Source organism: Mus caroli, unplaced genomic scaffold (genome assembly GCF_978045245.1).
Source record: "Mus caroli unplaced genomic scaffold, Mus_caroli_1 scaffold_1, whole genome shotgun sequence".
Lineage (NCBI taxonomy): Eukaryota > Metazoa > Chordata > Mammalia > Rodentia > Muridae > Mus > Mus caroli.
In genome coordinates this window covers 75229793-75249559 of record NW_028227256.1, presented here as the reverse complement: position 1 = coordinate 75249559, position 19767 = coordinate 75229793, and the positions used below count along the sequence as shown (strand labels likewise).

General features: G+C 41.1%; 1 protein-coding gene across 3 annotated transcripts in view; it reads left to right on the top strand.

Annotated features, from left to right (window-relative positions):
- The window catches only part of Pax3 (paired box 3), a 107176-nt gene that overhangs the window by 70159 nt on the left and 17250 nt on the right, over positions 1-19767 (top strand). For all 3 annotated transcript variants that reach the window (XM_085841286.1, XM_021156775.3, XM_021156768.2), the window contains exons 5-7: positions 6708-6913; positions 16499-16664; positions 17457-17671. In XM_085841286.1, coding sequence (XP_085697412.1) covers positions 6708-6913; positions 16499-16664; positions 17457-17671 — 587 coding nt within the window. The remainder of the gene's footprint in view (positions 1-6707; positions 6914-16498; positions 16665-17456; positions 17672-19767) is intronic.

Sequence of the window (19767 nt, the reverse complement as noted above, 5' to 3'; positions counted from 1 at the left end):
AGTCAGGGAGCTCTTGGAAGTATTCTTGTTTTTATCTTGTCCTTTTATCAATGGGCTAAAAAGGGGACAAGATTAGTCCAGACAGATAGAAGCCGAGGGAAAGCCTGCGCGCGCGCGCGCGGGGGGGGGGGGTCTGGTCTGGGGCCATCTTAGGGAAATGAAGGATGACTATGAAGTTGGGCCTCCAGAGATGCCTCCACCTTCTTCCTTGTCTATAAATCCCATTGTATTATATCTAGGGCAAACCTGGAGTTTAAATGGCCTTCATGATTTGAATCTTTAATTATTCAAATAAAAGGGCTTGCTGAGGAGACAGACAGTAGAGCATGCCAAATGCATGCTTGTGAATCACTCTGTTTCTTTTTTCCCTTTTCTTCTTTGCCTGACTCCCATCTCTGAATTATATTTGTCTAGAAACCAATAATTACAGAATTCCATGTGACTAAATCCCTATAAAATTGAGGCAAGATTTCATGTATAATAGTGTTAACTAGGATGAAATATTTCCCGAGGCTACAGAAGAGGTCACCAGGGGCTAAGGGACAAAGACACACTCTCTAATTCTCTAATTCCATCTTTAATTAAACTTCATGGTTAGGCCCCTGGTGGTGGTACTTTTGCCTTCTCTTCCCAGTTCAATTTATTTTCTGAGGGAAGAATTTGTCTTCCAGTGGGGTGTGACAGTTGTCTTATTCCTTTATTCTCTTTAGTGATGACGTTCATTTCCCCAAGTTCCATCTTCAGAGTTAATGGGAAATCAACATGATAACTGAAAATTCACCTCTGAAAATGCAAAATTAGCTGGAGGTAGTAGACAAAGACACAGTGGATTTATAAAAATGCTGAGTTAGACACTCACTTACCCAGAAAGGGGACTATACTTTCCAAAGGTCCTGGTGCATGTATGTATGTATGTATGTATGCATGTATGTATGTATGTATTTAGATTAAATAACTAATGGATGTTCCTATATGTTTCAAGTTCTTTATTCTTTCTCTCCTTTTATTTGAAAGAGTGTCCAGCTCCTGATAGCCTTTTATAAAACACTTTGCAATAACAACAACAATTTTCCAAGGAAGACTTTAATAAAGAGATAAATGAACAATCCCTTCAGCTGTTTGTTGCTAGCACTGGGTTCCAAGCTGCTCTGGAGTTAGGCCCAGGAAATGGTTTGTGAGGCCACTTGAAACGGGAAGGTGAAACTGTTTTCTTCTTACATCTATCTAATATCTTAGCAAAATGGGTTCACTTTTTAGGAATTTTTATAAAAAACAAACAACTAGACCTTGAACTTTTAAAGAACCTAGTGAAGTTTACTGGACCTGAATTCCATCAGGAAAGTCTTGCATTTGGTGTGGAGTATCAGCGCAAGTGGGCTACTCCTGACAATTTTTATTTGTTTCAGGAAGTGTTTGAAAATTTGAGGGAAATGGTAGCAAAAGTGACTGACAGCGAGATGACTGGCATCTGAATTCCTATTTTGGTTCATTTCTGCCATGCCTCTTCAAAAGGATAGTGTGTTTTGTGTGTGTGTGTGTGTGTGTGTGTGTGTGTTTGTGCATGTGTGTATGTTTTTGTATATGTGTGCATATATGTATGTGTATGAGTGTGTATGCTACTTAGGGTATACCAAGTGACACGCGAAGCCTGTCTTCTGAAGTCACACAGGCCTGGGACAAATGTTTAACTGCATGAGCCGAGTAACCCTGAGGTTCTCCATTTCTTTTGCTATGCCCAAGGTGATGAGTCTTTCTTTGCTTTACCAAGAGAGAGAAAGGGAGGGAGAGAGAGAGAGAGAGATCTTCCATCATCTTAAAACATTTGATCCATGGCATCTTGAGAAATGGCACTAAAGTGGTGTGGAAGTCAGAGACTGCACTGTGGAGGGAATTTGAAAACAGAGTCAAAACAAACAAGACAAAACATTCACAGTGAAGGGACCTTCAGGGTTGGGATTTAAAAGAATCTGTGAGTGTGTTACAGTTCAAAGCGATAGCATTTGCATTTTAGACCTTGCTTACAGTGCAATGCATACAGGTGTGTATTTTTTTTTTTTAAAATGAGAGCTATTCTGAAATTTGAACTTTGAAAACAATCTCTCTAATGAGTTATAGCACAACACATTTTGCATAGGAAGATGTCAGTGAGAGCACATAGGACTAGTTTATAGAGCCTAGCAATTCATTGCTGAGACATCTCCCTGTCTAGGTCCCACGTCACAGCATCAGGATTTTTATGGAGGAGGAGGAGGATGAAGAGGAGGAGGAGGAAGAGGAGGATGATGAAGATGAGGAGGAAGAGGAGGAGGAGGAAGAGGAGGAGGAGAAAACCGTTTATTTCTTTAGATCAGGCTGCCTTTAAAAGGCTTGTTTTTCTTTCTATACTGTGTGTCAGATCTACTATCTAATTTTTTTCTACTAGCTTGATAATGCAGAATGTGACTAAGAGATTAACTACAAGAAAATAGTCTCTATGTGCTATAAAATTGGGACTTAAATTGAGATTTGCTCCTCGTGAAAACTGGATGATTCAAATTCACTTACTTATTGTGAATTAGGCTGGTTCTGTACAAATGTTAAGTTTTCCTTCTATTGAGTAATAGAAGAAATAGTAGTATTTCCATCTTAGAAAGAGCTAGATTTTCCTAGCTGGTCAATTAACCTTGGATTGCTGACTTTACATATTTTAAAGCCCACATCCTTTTGGGGTTTACAGATGGGGAGAAGTTACAATTAGCTTGTAAAATTGTGGCTTTGTATTGCCAAAAATGATCAGTTGGTTTAAATAATTCTCCAGTCGAGAAATCAAGAAAATCATTTCCTTTCTGTCTTCTGAAATGCTGGTGTTGAGCACTTTTTACTTTGGCTTAGAAGCAAAAGGAGGGATTTGTTAGCTCGTTAGAGAATTTTATTTGTGGTAGAAAAGGTTGTCCTGTTGAGTTAAGAAATTCTGAATCTTTTTAATTGTTAACTTGAGGTAGGTCCTTAACACACACACACACACACACACACACACACAATTTTTTGAAAAAAATTAATAATCATTTTCAAGACACATAGATCTATACAAATGCTTAGAAAACTTTGAAAATAATTTTTAAGAATTCATAGACCCACATACCTCTAAATAGATGTTGGGAGGGTAACAGACAATAGTCTCTATCTTACAGAGAAGTCAGAGTTAGAGGAAATTTGAAAATCTGCCATGTACTTTTTAAAAATTCATTCAACTTGCAATTATTAAGCACCTACTGTGTGCCAAGCCCAGCAGGAGTAAGTCAGGGAGAGGACCTTGAACTCACAGAATTTATTTTCTGGGGATATTGATTGTTAAGTAAAACATGGTGGTCTTGACCTGCAGGATTAATTCTTGGTGGTGCTTATAAATCCAAGCAGCCTTTTCTCTTCAGAAACCAGAGATGATTTTGATTAATTGACCTGACAGTGCATGGCACATCATATTTACTTGGAAGAATTTAATAACCCCAGAGAGTCCCCAAGGAAACATGAAAATTTCCACATACCTTTATCCTAATGGGATCAGAGTAACAGAATGTGGACGCGAAGATTTAGGGTTCTCACGGGCAGGAGAAGCTTCTGGGAGGACTTTTAACTCTGTTGAGCCTTTCACCTACACTCACTGTGAAAGAGAAATCAGAACAACATCGATCTGGAATGGGGAAGAAAGGAAAACAGCCTGTGGGAATGAATTGCTTTCTTGGGAAATAGACAATTTGCTTCTCCAGGAGGGTCACGCTCACAGTTTAAACATGCGTATGAAAACGTGCTGGTTGTGGGTAAAATGTGGCAGGAAGCATTTAATATGCTTGAGAATTTTGAGATGTAAAATCACTAACGTGGACTATTTGCTAGAAGTTGTTCTTCAAGTGTCATCCAACACCTGTCTCCTTAGCCCCTGAGCTCCTGGTGATTTTATATTAGTTTAGGCGAGTGACAAAGCAGGCCCTGTGCTGCAAGCACACTAAATGTGTCATAGATGAACATGTTGCTTTTATGTGCAGTGCACTGGCTTCCAACTGTATCTTCTTTAATTAGTGACGAATTCACTGCTTCCTCCTTTCAAAGTCCTTAGCTGTGCCTCAAATATGGAAGTATTAAAATATTAGAAAATGTAAAACCAGGCCTAGGGACTCATTTCACCTTTTGGGAAGTTTATAACTCGTCCTACAATACATGAAGTTTGAATTTCAGTAGGACAGAATTACATTTGGTCTTAATAAACTAGAAATACTGGGTCCAGAGAGAAGGCTCCATGGCCTGACAACCCAAGTCTGGTCTACAGGAGCCACAGAGCAGAAGGAGAGAACTGAGTCCCAGAAGCTGTCCTCTGACCTCCTTGTGTGTGCTGGTCCTCCAGTGCCCCCATTCCTCATCCTCAGAGATGTAAATAATAAAACTTAAAGAAGAACTTGGATCCACAGCTTGGCATGGTGACATACACTTGTGATCCCGGCTGTCGGGAGGCCGAGGCAGGAAGATAGGAGTTTGACGTCAGTCTTGACGACACATGGAGTTTGAAGCTGGTTTTGGCAAAGCAGTGGGACCCTGCCTCAAAAGGACAAGGAACTATAAATATGGAAGTCATTGTGTTTTCTCAGTACTTGTCCGATCCTACCATCCTGAGTTGTAAATATGGTGTGGTGTGGCGTAGTTTGTGTGTGTGTGTGTGTGTGTGTGCACTTACATGTCAGGTGCATACCTGGAAGTCAGGGGGACAGCTGTGTAGAGTCTCCTTTCATGTTTACACGATTCCTGGTGATCAGACTGTCAGGCTTATGTGGCAAGGGCCTTTAACCACTTGGCCATCTTGACACCACTACCTTGATGCTGACTTGAGGACTCTGCGGTTTTCTTCCTGGTGTGTCCATTGCCACAGGACATCTCAATCCCTTCTCTGGAAGGCGGATCCCTGTCCCCAGTTCTTTGGGGGAGGTTTTAGGGTACATTTGAATGTGCTCAGGAGCAAAGCCACTGTGGCTCCTGCTCGTGTCTCAGACTCTATCCCTGATAGCTCTGGACAGTTCTCCATCTTTTGCCCCCATGTCTGGTAAGGACAGCTCTCCTGTGCAGTGCCCTCGGTTTGAATGTCTTCTAATCACAGAAACTTCTCCTTATAGGTCAACAGGTACTTGGTTATAGGAATGGATTTGTGGTGAATTCACTAACACTCTCTTGGCATCTACAAGTAGGACTATGTACTACCTCTTCCCCATCAAATGGTGGCCTAGGAATGGCACCAAGCTTTTCAAGTTCCTCTTATAGCTTCTTCCTTGAAGAAATCAGATCTTGCTCAGGGGTGGTAGTGGAATGGGCAGTGGTTGTGGTGGTGGTGTAGTTGGTAGTGGTCCAAGCCTTTAGTCCTAGAACTCAGGAGGCAGAGGTAGGTAGAGCTCTGTGAGTTCAAGACCAGTCTGGTCTACAGAGTGAGTTCTGGGACAGCCAAGGCTATACAGAGAAACCCTGTCTCAAAAATCTTAAAAACAAACAAACAAACAAAAACAAAAACAAGCAAAAACCCAAACAAATCCCAGCCACCCCCCCCCCCCAAAAAAAAAAGAAGTAGGCTGTTCATGACATTTCTATCTCATTCTCTGGACCCCACTTCTTTTTCTGGTCACTTGCATACTAAATTATAAAGCTAACCCCCTGGCATTAATATAGAAAAAAAATATAGGCTGCTTTGGGAGAAGCCACAGTAGGGTTCAGCTTCAGGGTCTTTGGTCCTGTGCAGTCATGCAGGGTACCGAGAGGGGTCTTAGCACTGATTAATGCTCTCTTGAAATTTGTGATAACTTTTGAACAGGGGGCCTACCGTTCCCTTTTTGCCCTGGGCTCCTGCAGTCAGGCAGCTAATCCAGGCTGCTACTCTGCCTCAGCAGAGACTCCGACTTTGAACTTCACTTTAGAGATGGCTCACCAGACAGTGTCTCCCTTTTGGATTAGTTCTTGAGATTACCATTAATAAAACAGAAATTCTCCTTAAAGTATTTCCCAGTTTCTAGTGACGTGATACTGGTTTTTAAAGATAGTATTGGAGCCTATAGTATGTGGGAATCCTTAATAGTTTACTGTTATTCATTATTTTTAGGCACTAAGTCAATTTTAAAATATTTTAAATCACAATTACTTAAAAGATAATAAATTTTAATTTTTAAATTAAAATTTAGAGTTAGCATACAAAATAATTGGTTTCCTCATGGCATTTTCATACATACATGTCATTATACTTAACTCTCATTTGTTCGCCTCCATCATTACTAGAAATTTATCAGAAAATGAATTAAAAGCCAGGTATGGTGGCACACACCTGAAATCCCAGCACTTGGAAAAATTAAGCAGGAGGATTTTGAGGTCAAGACCAGCCTGGGCTATGTAGGGAGACCTGTTTCATTTATTACACGGATGAGTGCTAAATGCAGGCTTGTGAAAACGGAGTAAGACCGGGCATTTCCTAAGATCTCAGAATAACGGATACTCATGGCAAATATTTCAAGGGGGATTTGCTGCAGAGAGACAGAATAGGAGAAGATACTGAAAGCCATTTAATAGCCCGATAGTGTGATACAAAGAGGGTTGGTGTCTTCTCAGGGAGTAAGTACTTCAGATTTCTAGTCACTGTGGCTGGGAAGACTTGCTTTTGGATTCAACTTAACCTTTTTTTTTTTTTTCTCTTCCTGTGCTTTTAGCCTCTGCACCTCAGTCAGATGAAGGCTCCGACATTGACTCTGAACCTGATTTACCGCTGAAGAGGAAGCAGCGCAGGAGCAGAACTACCTTCACAGCAGAGCAGCTGGAGGAACTGGAGCGGGCTTTCGAGAGAACCCACTACCCAGACATTTACACCAGGGAGGAGTTGGCCCAGAGGGCAAAGCTTACCGAGGCCCGAGTGCAGGTACTGATGCCCGGATGTGGGATGTCGGGGACTTCCTCCCTTCCAGGGAGGAACCTCCAGGGTCTCCTCATGGGAAACTTTTTCGTTGTTTGTTTGATCTTACTAAGTAGCCCGGGCTGGTACGGATTCAAAGGCCTCCTAAACGCTGACCTTACAACATACAGCCAAGAAGTGTTTGAAGCCAAGAAAACCATATTAGCAACAGTGAACAGTGCTTAGAGTGAACGAGTATCTGTTGGCTCTGGTTGCTGTTGGAGGCCATGTTTATAGCACACAGAAGTTCATTCTATTCCTGTGCACTCAACAGTAGGATCCAGATAGTGTACCAGAAACTATATGGCTCTTGAGGGTGGTTCCCAGGTAATAGCAAACATATTTGGAGTGGTTATTTCTGCTCGAGGCACAATTTTAAGTCTTATATTTCACACAATTAACTCATGAATCATCACCAAAGCCCTTAGTTGACATAGTTCCCACCCCCAATCTGTGGATGAGGAAATAGAAACTTCAGCTAGTTAAATAATTGCCTAAGCTAACATTGCTGCCTGCTCATATAGAAACCACGGGCTCCCACGTGTTCCATCTGTGACCTTACCGTGAGGAAAATGTGCAAAAATACAACCTCCCTCTTCTTTTACAGATTGCATAGTTTGGAAGCAATTATATTATTTTTAAGATTGTTGTGATGCCCGAGTTTGGTTGTCAACTTGACACAAGTAGGAAGAGGATGTCTGCCAGGGCCATCTTCTTGATTGCTAATTGATGCAGGAGGGTCTAGCCACTGTGTGTGGTGCCATTCCTAGGCAAGTGGTCCAGGTTGAGCATGAGCCCGAGGAATCAAGCCAGTGAGCAGTGCTCCTCCAAGGTTTCTGATTCTGCTCCTGTCTCCAGGTTCATGTCTCGGCTTCTTCAAATGGATGAGGGACCGTAAAGCATAAGATGAAATGAATCCTTTCCTCCCCAAGTGGCTTTTGGTTGAGTTTATCACAGCAACAGAAAGAAAACTAGGATGATCATGTTTAATTAATTTTTATTATTTTACATTAATTAATTTCTTTGTATGTGTATTATATCTGGAGGTCAGAGGACAACGTGTGGGAGTTAGTTTATCCTTCCTCCATATGGGTTCTGGGGATTAAACTCATATAATTAAGTTTGATTTCAGACACCTTTAACCAGCTGGGCCACTTCTCCAACATTATGTTCTGAAGTCTTTGGGAGGGCTTCTAGAAAAGGCTATTTTAGTTGGCACGTCTAACTCGAGTGTACACTAGTGCTTTCATAACCAGCAGCGAACTATCTCTTCAGATTTTTTGGTATATTACACAAGACTAAGGGATTTCCAGAACTCTTGGTCATTCTATATGTTTAGTTTTTCTATCTGGAAATACCAGGCAGCATACCCAGCATTTCATGGTCAAAGTTAGGCTTTTGGACAGTGAGCTAGTCAGCCGTTGACACGGTCCCTAGATTTATGAACACATTACCATGACCACTGCATTGCATTCTCTAATGAAGCAGCCTCTTTGAACAGCAGAGTCTAGGGAGAGGGATTGCTTTAATCAGTCTCCTGTATGATCTAAGTTGTATCAGAAGAGTTAAGGGAAGAAGACATGGACTAGTAGTTCTGTTCAGGAGCTGCAGTCTAATAAGGAAGTCAGCATACAAATGACCACAAACAAACAAACAAAAACAGATGTTTCAAGTGCCAATAGTAATGCATCATGTGGATGGAGAGAAGGAAAGATGAAGTCTTGGAGAAAAAAAAATGTACTTGTGCTTCGACACGTACATGAACATGATGCATGACCTTATCCATGTGAAATTAGAGAGAGAGAGAGAGAGAGAGAGAGAGAGAGAGAGAGAGAGAGGAAGGAAGGAAGGAAGGAAGGAAGGAAGGAAGGAAGGAAGGAAGGAAGGAAGGAAGGGAAGAAAAAAATTGCAACAAGTTGAGTTCTTTCACCCACTTCCCTGGGACCGAGCACTCTTCTCTTGCACAAGAGAAACCATCTTCTCTAGCCATGGACCAGGATGCATTTACTTTGTATCCTAGTGAGATGAAATAGTTCTCTTATGTTGCAATACTATAACCATGGATATAACATACATTAGAAAAGTCATATCCCATGTATTTGGCTCCTAATAGAGTCCTGTGATTGCCCAGTTTAAGTGTGTGATGAGGCTCAGAGATTCCCCATGGAATGTCCACTCAATGTCAGGATTTAGCTCTTGTGCTTCATGGCTGAGCAAGCCAGCCTGCTGGTGGGTTCTAAAGACTGATCTATAAATATCTTTGAATGCAGCATGAATAAAAATTAAACTTCTCAATGATGAGACAAAAGAAGGATGAAAATCTGAAGTGTGTTCATCCCTGCTCTATCTCGTTTTTTGCCTTTGTCAAAAATGAAGAAGGAAACAGAATCAGTTTCAAGCCCGCATAGCTTGTTTAGTTCTCAAATTCTCATCTGGCTCAGTGAAGGCCAGAGCATTATAATAATAGCCTATTAACTTTCAGAGGACACGGGATCAAACCAATAAAGAGTGGTTCATATTTTTCTATATGGTGGCCTCCCCTCTAAAGCAGGGCCCTCATTAATGTAACAGCTGTCTTAATGTGGCTTTAACCCGGTGACTCTTTACATTCCTTATGGCTTCTTTAGTTCCCTTGAGACACATCATGTCTTGCACCAGGCTATGATCTACAGCCTAACAAATTCCCTAGAACAACCAGCATATGGATCTTTTACTTAACCCAGCAGGAAAAAGAAGGGAGCAGTTAATCACTGATGAAAACGCCAGCAGAAAATGCTGGAGCGCTCAGGAAGGTCTGGGAAAGCAGTAGCTAAATCAACCCCGTTTGAATGATAGCCAGAAAGTGTGAGTTATGTTAATTTGGGGCACCTGGGAAAACCAAACCTCAAACCCTCAAACCCCAAACCATGTCTACATTCCATGTTCTACCCTTTTGAGGAAAAATAGTTCCAGTCTCTTCTGAATAGAGATGAAACTAAAGCTATAATAACTTAGGCCTTTGTCAGTGTTTCAGAGCAATTCATTTGGACAGTCGTGGGTTTTTGTTTTGTTTTGTTTTGTTTTGTTTTGTTTTGTTTTGTTTTGTTTTGTTTTACTGCCAAATCTAAGCACACAACAACCTACGATCCTCTGTTGGGCAGCAAAGGCTCTGCCTAGAAATAATGTCGGAAGAAGAGGAAGAGAAGAAGGGAAAACCATCAAACAAAGACAAAGACAGACTAATAGTTGACTTCTTTGAGCAAATAATGGGAACATGAAAGTTTACATTAGACAGAATTTCTTGCAAATATTTATGGCATGCAAACAGTTTAGTAAGCATTTCATCCCAGGATGAACTAGGCCAGTTTCTTACTGTCAAGAAGAGAGAAGACATGAAGGGCAGCTACCTGTGGAAACAGCATTTGACCAGGAGCTAGAAGGGGTGGCTTTTTGGTCCCAGTTTGCCAAGAACGTTTTGTTGAGTTTGGACTTGAGTTTCTTCTTTCTTTCTTTCTTTCTTTCTTTCTTTCTTTCTTTCTTTCTTTCTTTCTTTCTTTCTTTCTTTCTTTCTTCCTTCCTTCCTTCCTTCCTTCCTTCCTTCCTTCCTTCCTTCCTTCCTTCCTTCTTTCTTTCTTTCTTTCTTTCTTTCTTTCTTTCTTTCTTTCAAGTAAAGGGTAAATTATATCAGGTGATCTCAGTATGGGTTCAAGGACCACCAGGGTAAATGTGGATGGATTTCTGGAGAGCTGGGTAACATGAGATTATTTCATGTGTGTGTGTGTGTGTGGTCTGTTTACATAAGTGTTGCCTAGGGATTTTATATATAATTTCAAATATCATCTTTCCCTTATCCCTAAACTGAAAGCTACTAAGAGGGGCTGGAGAGACAGATCAGTGAATATGAACATGTGGTGACCTTGTAGAAGACCCTGGTTCAATTCTCAACACCTACACAGCAGCTCATAACCATCTGTAACTTCAGTTCTAGGCGATCCAATGACCTCTTCTGACTTCCTTGGACATCCAGCATGCATGTGCATGGACATACATGTACAGACATGGATATACATGAAAACAAAATACTTATAGAATAAAATAAAATAAGAAAAATGGGGGAAACATTATTAGGGAGCATGAGTTCTCAGGATCTTCTGCACTACAAGTTTGGGGTTCTTAGGAAAGCCCCCAAAAGTTCTAAACTCACCTAACATTCCTCTATAGTTTAGAAGGTAGAGTAGGTACAGAAAACCCTGAGCTCCATAATGGAATGAAACGATAGTCACCCACCACTCTCCACAGAACATTGCCATGACTGGGTGTATATGTGTCTGTGGACCCGTGATGACATGGCAGTCCTCCTCTGCCTGCTCTCCCTCTACACAGGCTGGGTGGCAGCAATAATGGGAGCGAGGGCGGGGAAGAGCAGAACATTGGAAGAAGAAGGACATAGGAGTGAATGAGAGGTTCCGGGGAACCAGCCATATGTCCTGAAGTTACCTACTTGGCATGGATTCTCCTTGGCCTGGTAGCAGTGCACAAGACAGAAGCTGGTGTTTAATGAAGCATTTTACAGTCCTGTGGAATTCTCTTTCAAAGGATGGAGTATTATGGTTTCCTTCCCATTTTTCCAAATTGCATTTGAAATAACCCATCTGGAATAATGTAGGTTAGACTGCCTTGGAGGAGGAACCAAAAAATGGGAACAAGTCATTTATTGATGGGTAAAATTAGGCTCACACCATGGAACAATTAGCACTAATCCATGAAACTTGGAAGCAAATTTGACCTAAGCCACCATTCAAGTCAAACTGGCTCCCAATTATTTGAGGTGTTCTATGGGCACTTCCCTGTTTACTAGTTGGCACCAAAGGCCTTGACTGTTGAACACAGAGTAAAAAACACTAAGCCAGGCCTGAATTTACTTGGAATTCTCAGAAGTGTCCGTGTGAGATTTTAATAGTGAGTATTTATTGAACACTTGTAGCTCCTAAATGTTCTTTTAAGTGCCTTACTACATTGACCTCTTAAATGATTACAACTGTGTCTTGAAGTAGGTATATTTCTCATTTAGCAAATGAGAGAACAAAACTCCACAGACACTAAGCAAAACATTAAAGGTCAAAGCTGTGGCAAGAAAGGGAGCTGGGGTTTGACTTCTGATTGGTCTGCATGGTGCCTCTCGACTAAAAAGCATCCCTCCATTTTCGCTGTGGAAGTACTAATCCTCCCCACCCCAACTTACAGGGTTGAGTCTGAACAAGTCAGATACCTAATCATGAAGGGAAATTTTTATGAAACGTGTACTCTTGGTTTTAAATACATTGTTTTTTCCCTGATAGTTATCATGGTACTATAGAGAAATTTTGAATGGTTTGAATTTTACCTCATATGACCATCAGATATTATAAGGTAGAAATTCACTTGAAGATCATTTTTAAAAGAAGTGTGACTCACCTTATTGATAGACTCAATGGCAAGGTAAAAAACACTTTGAAAGGTAACAATGAGCCAGGCTGATATTTATTAATTGAAATAAAAAGTTGATTTGGGGTTATATTTAATATATTTGAGATTATACAGACAATTACAGGCAATTAACTGTGTATGATAGTAGGCTATCAATCAACCAATGCGTGCCTCCTACCCTCATCTGCTTGGCATGCCAGCAGCAATGGGAAGCCAGAAGAGAGGATGTAGAGAGAATAAAATTACATTGACTTATAGGTCAAAGAATTACACTTAACAGCTATGTAGCTGACTTTGTAAACCTTGGTCTCTCTGCCTTACAGCCAAAGACGCTCTTAGAACATCAACGATAAGTTTGTTTCTGTTGCTATGGTTACTCTTTTCAAAATATCAAGGAATTTCTTTAAAAACGTTTCTTTGCATGTTTGTGAGCGTTTTGCTCTCCTTTATGTCTGTGCACCACGTGAGTGCCTGTGCAGGAGGAAAGAGGTTTGGATTCCCTACAACTGGAGTTACAGACGGTTGTGAGTTATCACGTGGGTGCTCAGAATCAAACCTGAGTCCTCTGGAGGAGCAGCCAGTGCTCTTAATTGTTGAACTATATTTTCAGCCCCTGATAAAGAGACATTTTTAATAATTGTAACTAAGTCATAGTTTCTCTTTCCCTGTTGGGGATGGAACCATTGTCCGTATTGTGCATTCACACGATACAATGGATTTTATGTTGATTCCTATTAGAAACATATGATTCTATGCTGAGCTATAGGAGGCTTCTGAGTATAATGGTGATTCTATGCTGAGTTACAGCAGCGTTCCTTCTTCAGATAGGTATAGGGTGATGGCACCATTCCAGTATACCATGCTCAGTCAATATATGTCTTTACAAAAAAAGGTCATTTTAAGGACAGTTTTCATTTTTTTCCACAGGAAATGGAAGATGTTTACTGAGTTTCAAAACACAAGGCAAAGATCGAACACTGTCCTTGCCATCAGTATGTTTTTCCTCTAGTGATGTGTCTAGCAGGCATGGGTGGTTCTAGAAATACTGAGGTTGGCATTGGCTAGGTCATTAAAATTCTCTGGTTAAATGGCTGGAAACAAGGAGGCTGGGTTTCTCTGGGCCTGCTTCTTTCTAGAACAGAGCTTTGGATAGAGGGAGCTTCAGTTTAAATAGTAGGACTCTTTCCTTTGGGAACCCAAAACTTACTGTTAAGTTTGTTTTTCAATAAAAATTTGGTCCTCAACTATTTTTCTTGGTATATTTTTCTTTATTGTAATGCTTGAGTTTGAATCTGAGGCCTCTTATATGGCAAATTCTTTACCATTGAGCTATATCACCTAGCTCCTTCTAGTCTGTTTTTTTTTTTTTTACACAATACTTTTATTGATTATCTGTGAATTACATATCATGAACCCCAATCACATTCACTTCTCAGTCCTCCCATGTATGGCTCCCCATCCTTGTGACCCAACCCTCAAAATAGGAGAAAAAGTTTTTTTTTCAATTGTAGCTATAACAGGTACTATATACCATAAATGTTTAAAAGTAAACCCCTCATGGGTTTATGCTATGTCTCCACTAAATATTAGAATCAATTTTGGTCGGGGGGAAATGAGCACAAACTTCAAATCCCCAGCAACCTAGTTTGTTTGGATTCCATCTTTTGAAGGTCCTTGTGGAAAGTGGTGATATTTCATCATTACTACTTGAGCAAAGCCAACATCTACTTCTCGGCCTTGGACTATGGCATTGGTAGAATGCACTTTGAAGCAGTGATATGTTGAGCTTTGTGGGGGAACTCAGGCATAGCCAATCCTGGCCAATCCAACTGGACTTGTTTATCTAAAGGTTATAGATGGTAGTGAGTGGGTAGAAAGCCGAGCAACATGCTTCCACAATATCCAAGTGTGGGTTTCTGAGTTCTTCATGGAGGGGTGTGTTGGAATTCAGGATGGTGACTACATTAATGATGTCACCTTAGGGCATCTAGCAGTTCACTTCTCTCAGGATAGCACAGAAATCTGGAACACAGCGTTTCCTGATCAGAAGATCTTTTAACCTTTGCAGCTTTATCATGTAAAGTTGGACTACAGTGGGTGGTAGGGTAAGTACTTTCAGGTATGAATTCTCATCCCTAGACTCTTCTTCCATTAAGATGGATTGTGCCAAGCTCTTCCTTGGAAATGGCTTTCTTCCCATGATGCCCTGGGAGTCATAATAGTTTCGTCTTGTAGGGAGAAAATACAACCAAATGCAGGCTTGAGACTGAGTGTTCCTAGTTCCGCTGTACTTGGTGGGAGTTTATTAAGCCAAGGGAAGCTCTAATTCAATTATTCATCAGCCTGGGGAAATACTAGATTACCTTCTTTCCCCCTTGGAAACATAAGGATTATTAAAAGTTAATATTTGGGACTGGTGAGATGGCTCAGTGAGTAAAGGCACTTGCCACCAAGTCTGATGTCCCGAGTTCAACCCCTGGAACTGGCATGGTAAAAGGGGAGAATGGGCTCTTGCAAGTTACCTCCCACATGTATTGTAGGCAAGGCTTTTCTCTGTTAAATTCTCTTTTCTTGGCCAGGCTGGTCAAGTCTTTCTGCCCTGCATTGTGACCTCTATCTAGAGAGATACTCTTTATGACAATCATGACTGTCTTTTAAAATGAGTGGAAACTTTGTCCCCACTTTGAAGTTTGCTTGATTCCTTGACTTCCTAATATAGAGCTTCTGTGTCTTGTGAGCCATTCTTTTGGGTTTTGTGGAGGAGGCTGCCTGAATCCCAAGCTCTCATCCCCTCCCCTCCCCTCCTAACCATTCATCTTCGTGTGCTATGTTTTCTCCCATGTCAAATCTCAGTGAACTTTGGCGTGAAAGCACTAATACTTTTAATTGATAGGTACCTTCTCCTGTGGTATGGTAAAAATACTATGTGTGCGCCCTGAAAATTTTACTTCAAGTTTTGTTTTACATTTTAATTATTCAGGTTTAAACCATAATCAGGCAAGATCTCAAGGCATATTAAAAACCTATATAGTATCATTCGACATGTTAGACATTCAGTTATATTTTTGGTTGGTATCTTTTTCTCTCTTCCTTTGACACAAGAAAGACCTGGGCTTTGAATTACTGGAAGAAAAATTATTTTCCAACAGATTTTTCTGAACATAGGGTGATTAGTATAGGGTTCAACACAAAGCATAACAGTATACAACACAGGTACCAAAAGGAATAATAAACTATTTTCATGGCAAAAATCTTTCCTTTTGTTTGAAGCGCTTCATCAGCATCTATTCTGATTGAGATCAGTGCGGTGTGTCACATTTTTGAAAGAGGTGGGAAAATGTCTCTCCTTGTATGAACTTTTGTTCAATTCATATAACTATCTAGGACAGTGTTTCTCAATCTGTGGGTCATGTCCCCTTGGATTGGGGGTTGAGTGGCCTTTTCACAGGGGTCACCTAAGACCATCAGAAAATACAGATATTTACATGATGATTCGTAACAGTAGCAGAATTACAGTTATGAAGTAGCAATGTAAATAGATTTATGGTTGAGGGTCACCATAAGATGAGGAACTGTATTAAAGGGTTGTAACTTCAGGAAGGTTGAAAACTACTGATCTAGAACCTATACTTAACACTGATTATAGACCTACAGAAATAGACTGATAGGCATATATAGCCCAAGACTTGGTGTATGTAATTGGCCAAGTCAAATTTAGGACATGTGCTATATGTGTGAATGTCAGTGTGTGGGGTTGTCCAAGTGCCTCATGGACTTCCCGGCAGGCTGTGGTATGAGGGTGAAGGGCACTGATAACAGCAGTAAAGAACACTTCCTGGTTGGAACCCTGCTTAACTGTCCCTGCCCACTGTCCTCACCAGCTTTGCTAGAGCTGATGCAAAGCCATTATAGGGTCCATACAGCCCCTTTCCTGACCCCTGACATTTAACTCCCCTTTCACCCCAACATATCACAGAAGACAGAGGGCTCTTGCCTGTATTTCCCCTGTCAGTAAGGGGCCTTTAATCTGTTTTACCATGAAAAATTCATTAAGAATGTACTATTATTTCATCAGTGAAATCCTCAAATTTTAAATTAAATCCATAGGTCTGGTTTAGCAACCGCCGTGCAAGATGGAGGAAACAAGCTGGAGCCAATCAACTGATGGCTTTCAACCATCTCATTCCGGGGGGATTCCCTCCCACCGCCATGCCGACCCTGCCAACATACCAGCTGTCGGAGACCTCTTACCAGCCCACGTCTATTCCACAAGGTATCTAGGAAGAGAAATGAGGGAATGAAAGTGTAACTCCTAGCTGCTTTCCTCTGGCTGTTCAACACGGTGAATTTTGTCTGTGATGCTGACTGACATTGATACTGTTGGTGTGCCAATCATGTGACATCAGCTTTCACTATACATACCTGCCATGTCTCAGAAATAGTTTGTGCTACACTTGAAGTGATGTAGCATCATTTCATTGGTCTAAAACCAATGCAATGCAATGTAACATGGGACTTTTTTTCTCTCCTAGTTGCAATCAACTGAAGTTCTAGGTCTGTAACTAGTTGCAATAGTGATTCAGGGAAGGTAAGCTTTGGTAAAGTCGTCATTCATCAGGACAAGAGAGAAATGGGACAATGTTTAAATTGTAAGACTATTATTTCAGGGTTGTGAAAGATAGTGTTTTCTACACTTGAAACTCTGATGTTCTGGTCATATGTTAGTAGTGCCTCAAAAGTACATTTGATGAGAACTTTGTTACCTATAGTGATTACATTGTGTTCACTACCCAAACTGGCTTGCTAGTATTGCCAACATGGTATCTATGTTTATATTCGAGGTGATGTACCACAGGCATTCGCATACATTGTTATGTGATTTCAGACAAGCGAAGATAGATGCACCTGTATTTGTTGTGTGATTTTACATAGGCACAATTGGAAATGCACATGGAAGTTCACGTACTAGCTGATGGGTAACCATTAGTGGGAACTTTTGCATTGAACTTGCTCTGCTGATCTATCTACCAGAGACCATCATGGTTGCTCATCTTCTTCGTTTCAGCCGTGTCAGATCCCAGTAGCACCGTCCACAGACCTCAGCCGCTTCCTCCGAGCACTGTACACCAAAGCACTATTCCTTCGAATGCAGACAGCAGCTCTGCCTACTGCCTCCCCAGCACCAGGCATGGATTTTCAAGCTATACAGACAGCTTTGTGCCTCCATCGGGGCCCTCCAACCCCATGAACCCCGCCATCGGCAATGGCCTTTCACCTCAGGTCAGTCCCGTGTTTCTAGACAGATGATTTGCCGTTACCAGAACCAAATAGTCAATTCCCCGAGGCAGCGGTATAATGAATTGCCAAATGTAAACCATAATGTATTCCTTATACGAGCCACATGATTTCAGTTTTCAAGTTTCCTTTCTCCTTCCCTTTCTACTGGAGGCATTAAAAGTTGTAGCTTAGACTTGAAATTCAAGTGACTTCTAACGCAATCATGGAGACTGTGTTTATGCTCAGTTGTCAAGGCATTTGTCTTGTGTCTTTCCTGTCCCTAGCTTGGAGCTTTGGCTGAAAACCTTACAAACCTGCTGGAGTTTCCTTTCTTTTGAGTTTTTTTGTTTGTTTGTCTGTTTCAAGTGGCATTTGGTCATCTGGCAGAATTTTGAGTAAAAAAATCCTCATCAGAAAACACTGAAGCTCAGACGGAACAGTTGGAGAGGAAGCAGAAAAGCTGTCTATAGAGAGAAGGGAGAAGAGAGAGGGGGAAAGGGGAAGGGAAAAGGGGAGGGAGAGAGAGAGGAAGAGAGAGAGACCCAGCTGAGGACTACGATGAATGAGTTATAAGAGCACAAATTAAGAGAATTGCTAGTCTTTGGGACTATGTAAATATTTGGACATTGTAATTGTTTTTCTAATTTGCATTGAACTATGAGGTTTTTCGTGGGGGATTGCATTAATAAATTGCCCTGATAATTGCATGTCAGAGGGATGGTTAAATTTCCTACATGTGGCATCTGTCTGAACTTGACATTATTAGCAGTTGTTTGAATACAGATAGCTTGATTTTATTAGAGAGCAGTTGGCCCAGGTGGCAAGGAGAGCCACCCACTAAATTTGGATAAATGTCACAAAGGCATTTCAATCTATAATTGCAATCGTGGAACTCTTTGGGGCCGAGAGTGAGAGTTTTAACAGCTTTATCTTTTCTCTACTTCTTTTTTTCCTCTCCGTGGTTAGAAAAACAGAGAGAAGCTCAGGATGACACAAATGAAAAGCGAAAAGACAATTATTCTCAATTACACACTAATCACGGACTATCACCGCTGCCTAAGCACCGAGAGGGTGTTCTAATAGGCAGAAAATGAGATTTTAATGGCACAAAGGGTGGCCAAAATAACGACTCGTATATCTTTGCCTTCCCCGGGTTCTTCAACTTGTGGTGTGCATCTTCGGAGCAGAGCTCTTGGGCTCTGTGCAATGGTGATAACTCTGAGCAGCTGAGAAGTTCAAAGCCACAGGAGTTGAAAAGACTGGATGGCAAAGGCAATGAAATAAACATTTCCGCCTCAAGGCAAAAGTTCATAAATCCTTTTTTGTAACAGTAAATGTAATTAAGTTTTATAGATTCCTATAGCACATCCTGGGCTTAGGGAAAGGGGGAAAAAAAAAGCAAGAGGTGGCTTTAAACCTCAGCGGGGGAAATAACAACAGGAAAACAATGGAAGGACTTTTAGCTCCTTTGATTTCCAAGTGCTGGCATTTGGGGATGCGATTTTACATGACAATGACAGGCTTCCTCTCAAACAGCCAGCTTTTTAACGCTCAGAGTCTCGCGTAGAAACTTCTTCCAGAGTTTACAGGCAGCATGGAAAGTTTTAACATCAGTCACTTGGAGGCCAGAGAACAACTCGCTTGCTTTCTTTCTTTCTTTCTTTCTTTCTTTCTTTCTTTCTTTCTTTCTTTCTTTCTTTCTTTCTTTCTTTCTTTCTTTCTTTCTCTCTCTCTCTCTCTCTCTCTCTCTCTCTCTCTCTCTCTCTCTCTCTCTCTCTTTCACTTATTTTTATGTGCATTGATATTTTTCCTGCCTATGGCAGATTCTCTAGAATTCCAGTTAGAGCAGCTGTGAGTTGCCATGTAGGTGCTGGAAATTGAATCCAGGGCCTCTGGAAAAGCAGCCAGCGCTGAGGCACATCTCCAGCTTCATAGAGAACAGCTTTTTGTTTGTTTGTTTGTTTGTTTGTTTTGGTTTTTTGAGACAGGGTTTCTCTGTATAGCCTTGGCTGTCCTGGAACTCACTTTGTAGACCAGGCTGGCCTCGAACTCAGAAATCCGCCTGCTTCTGCCTCACGAGTGCTGGGATTAAAGGTGTG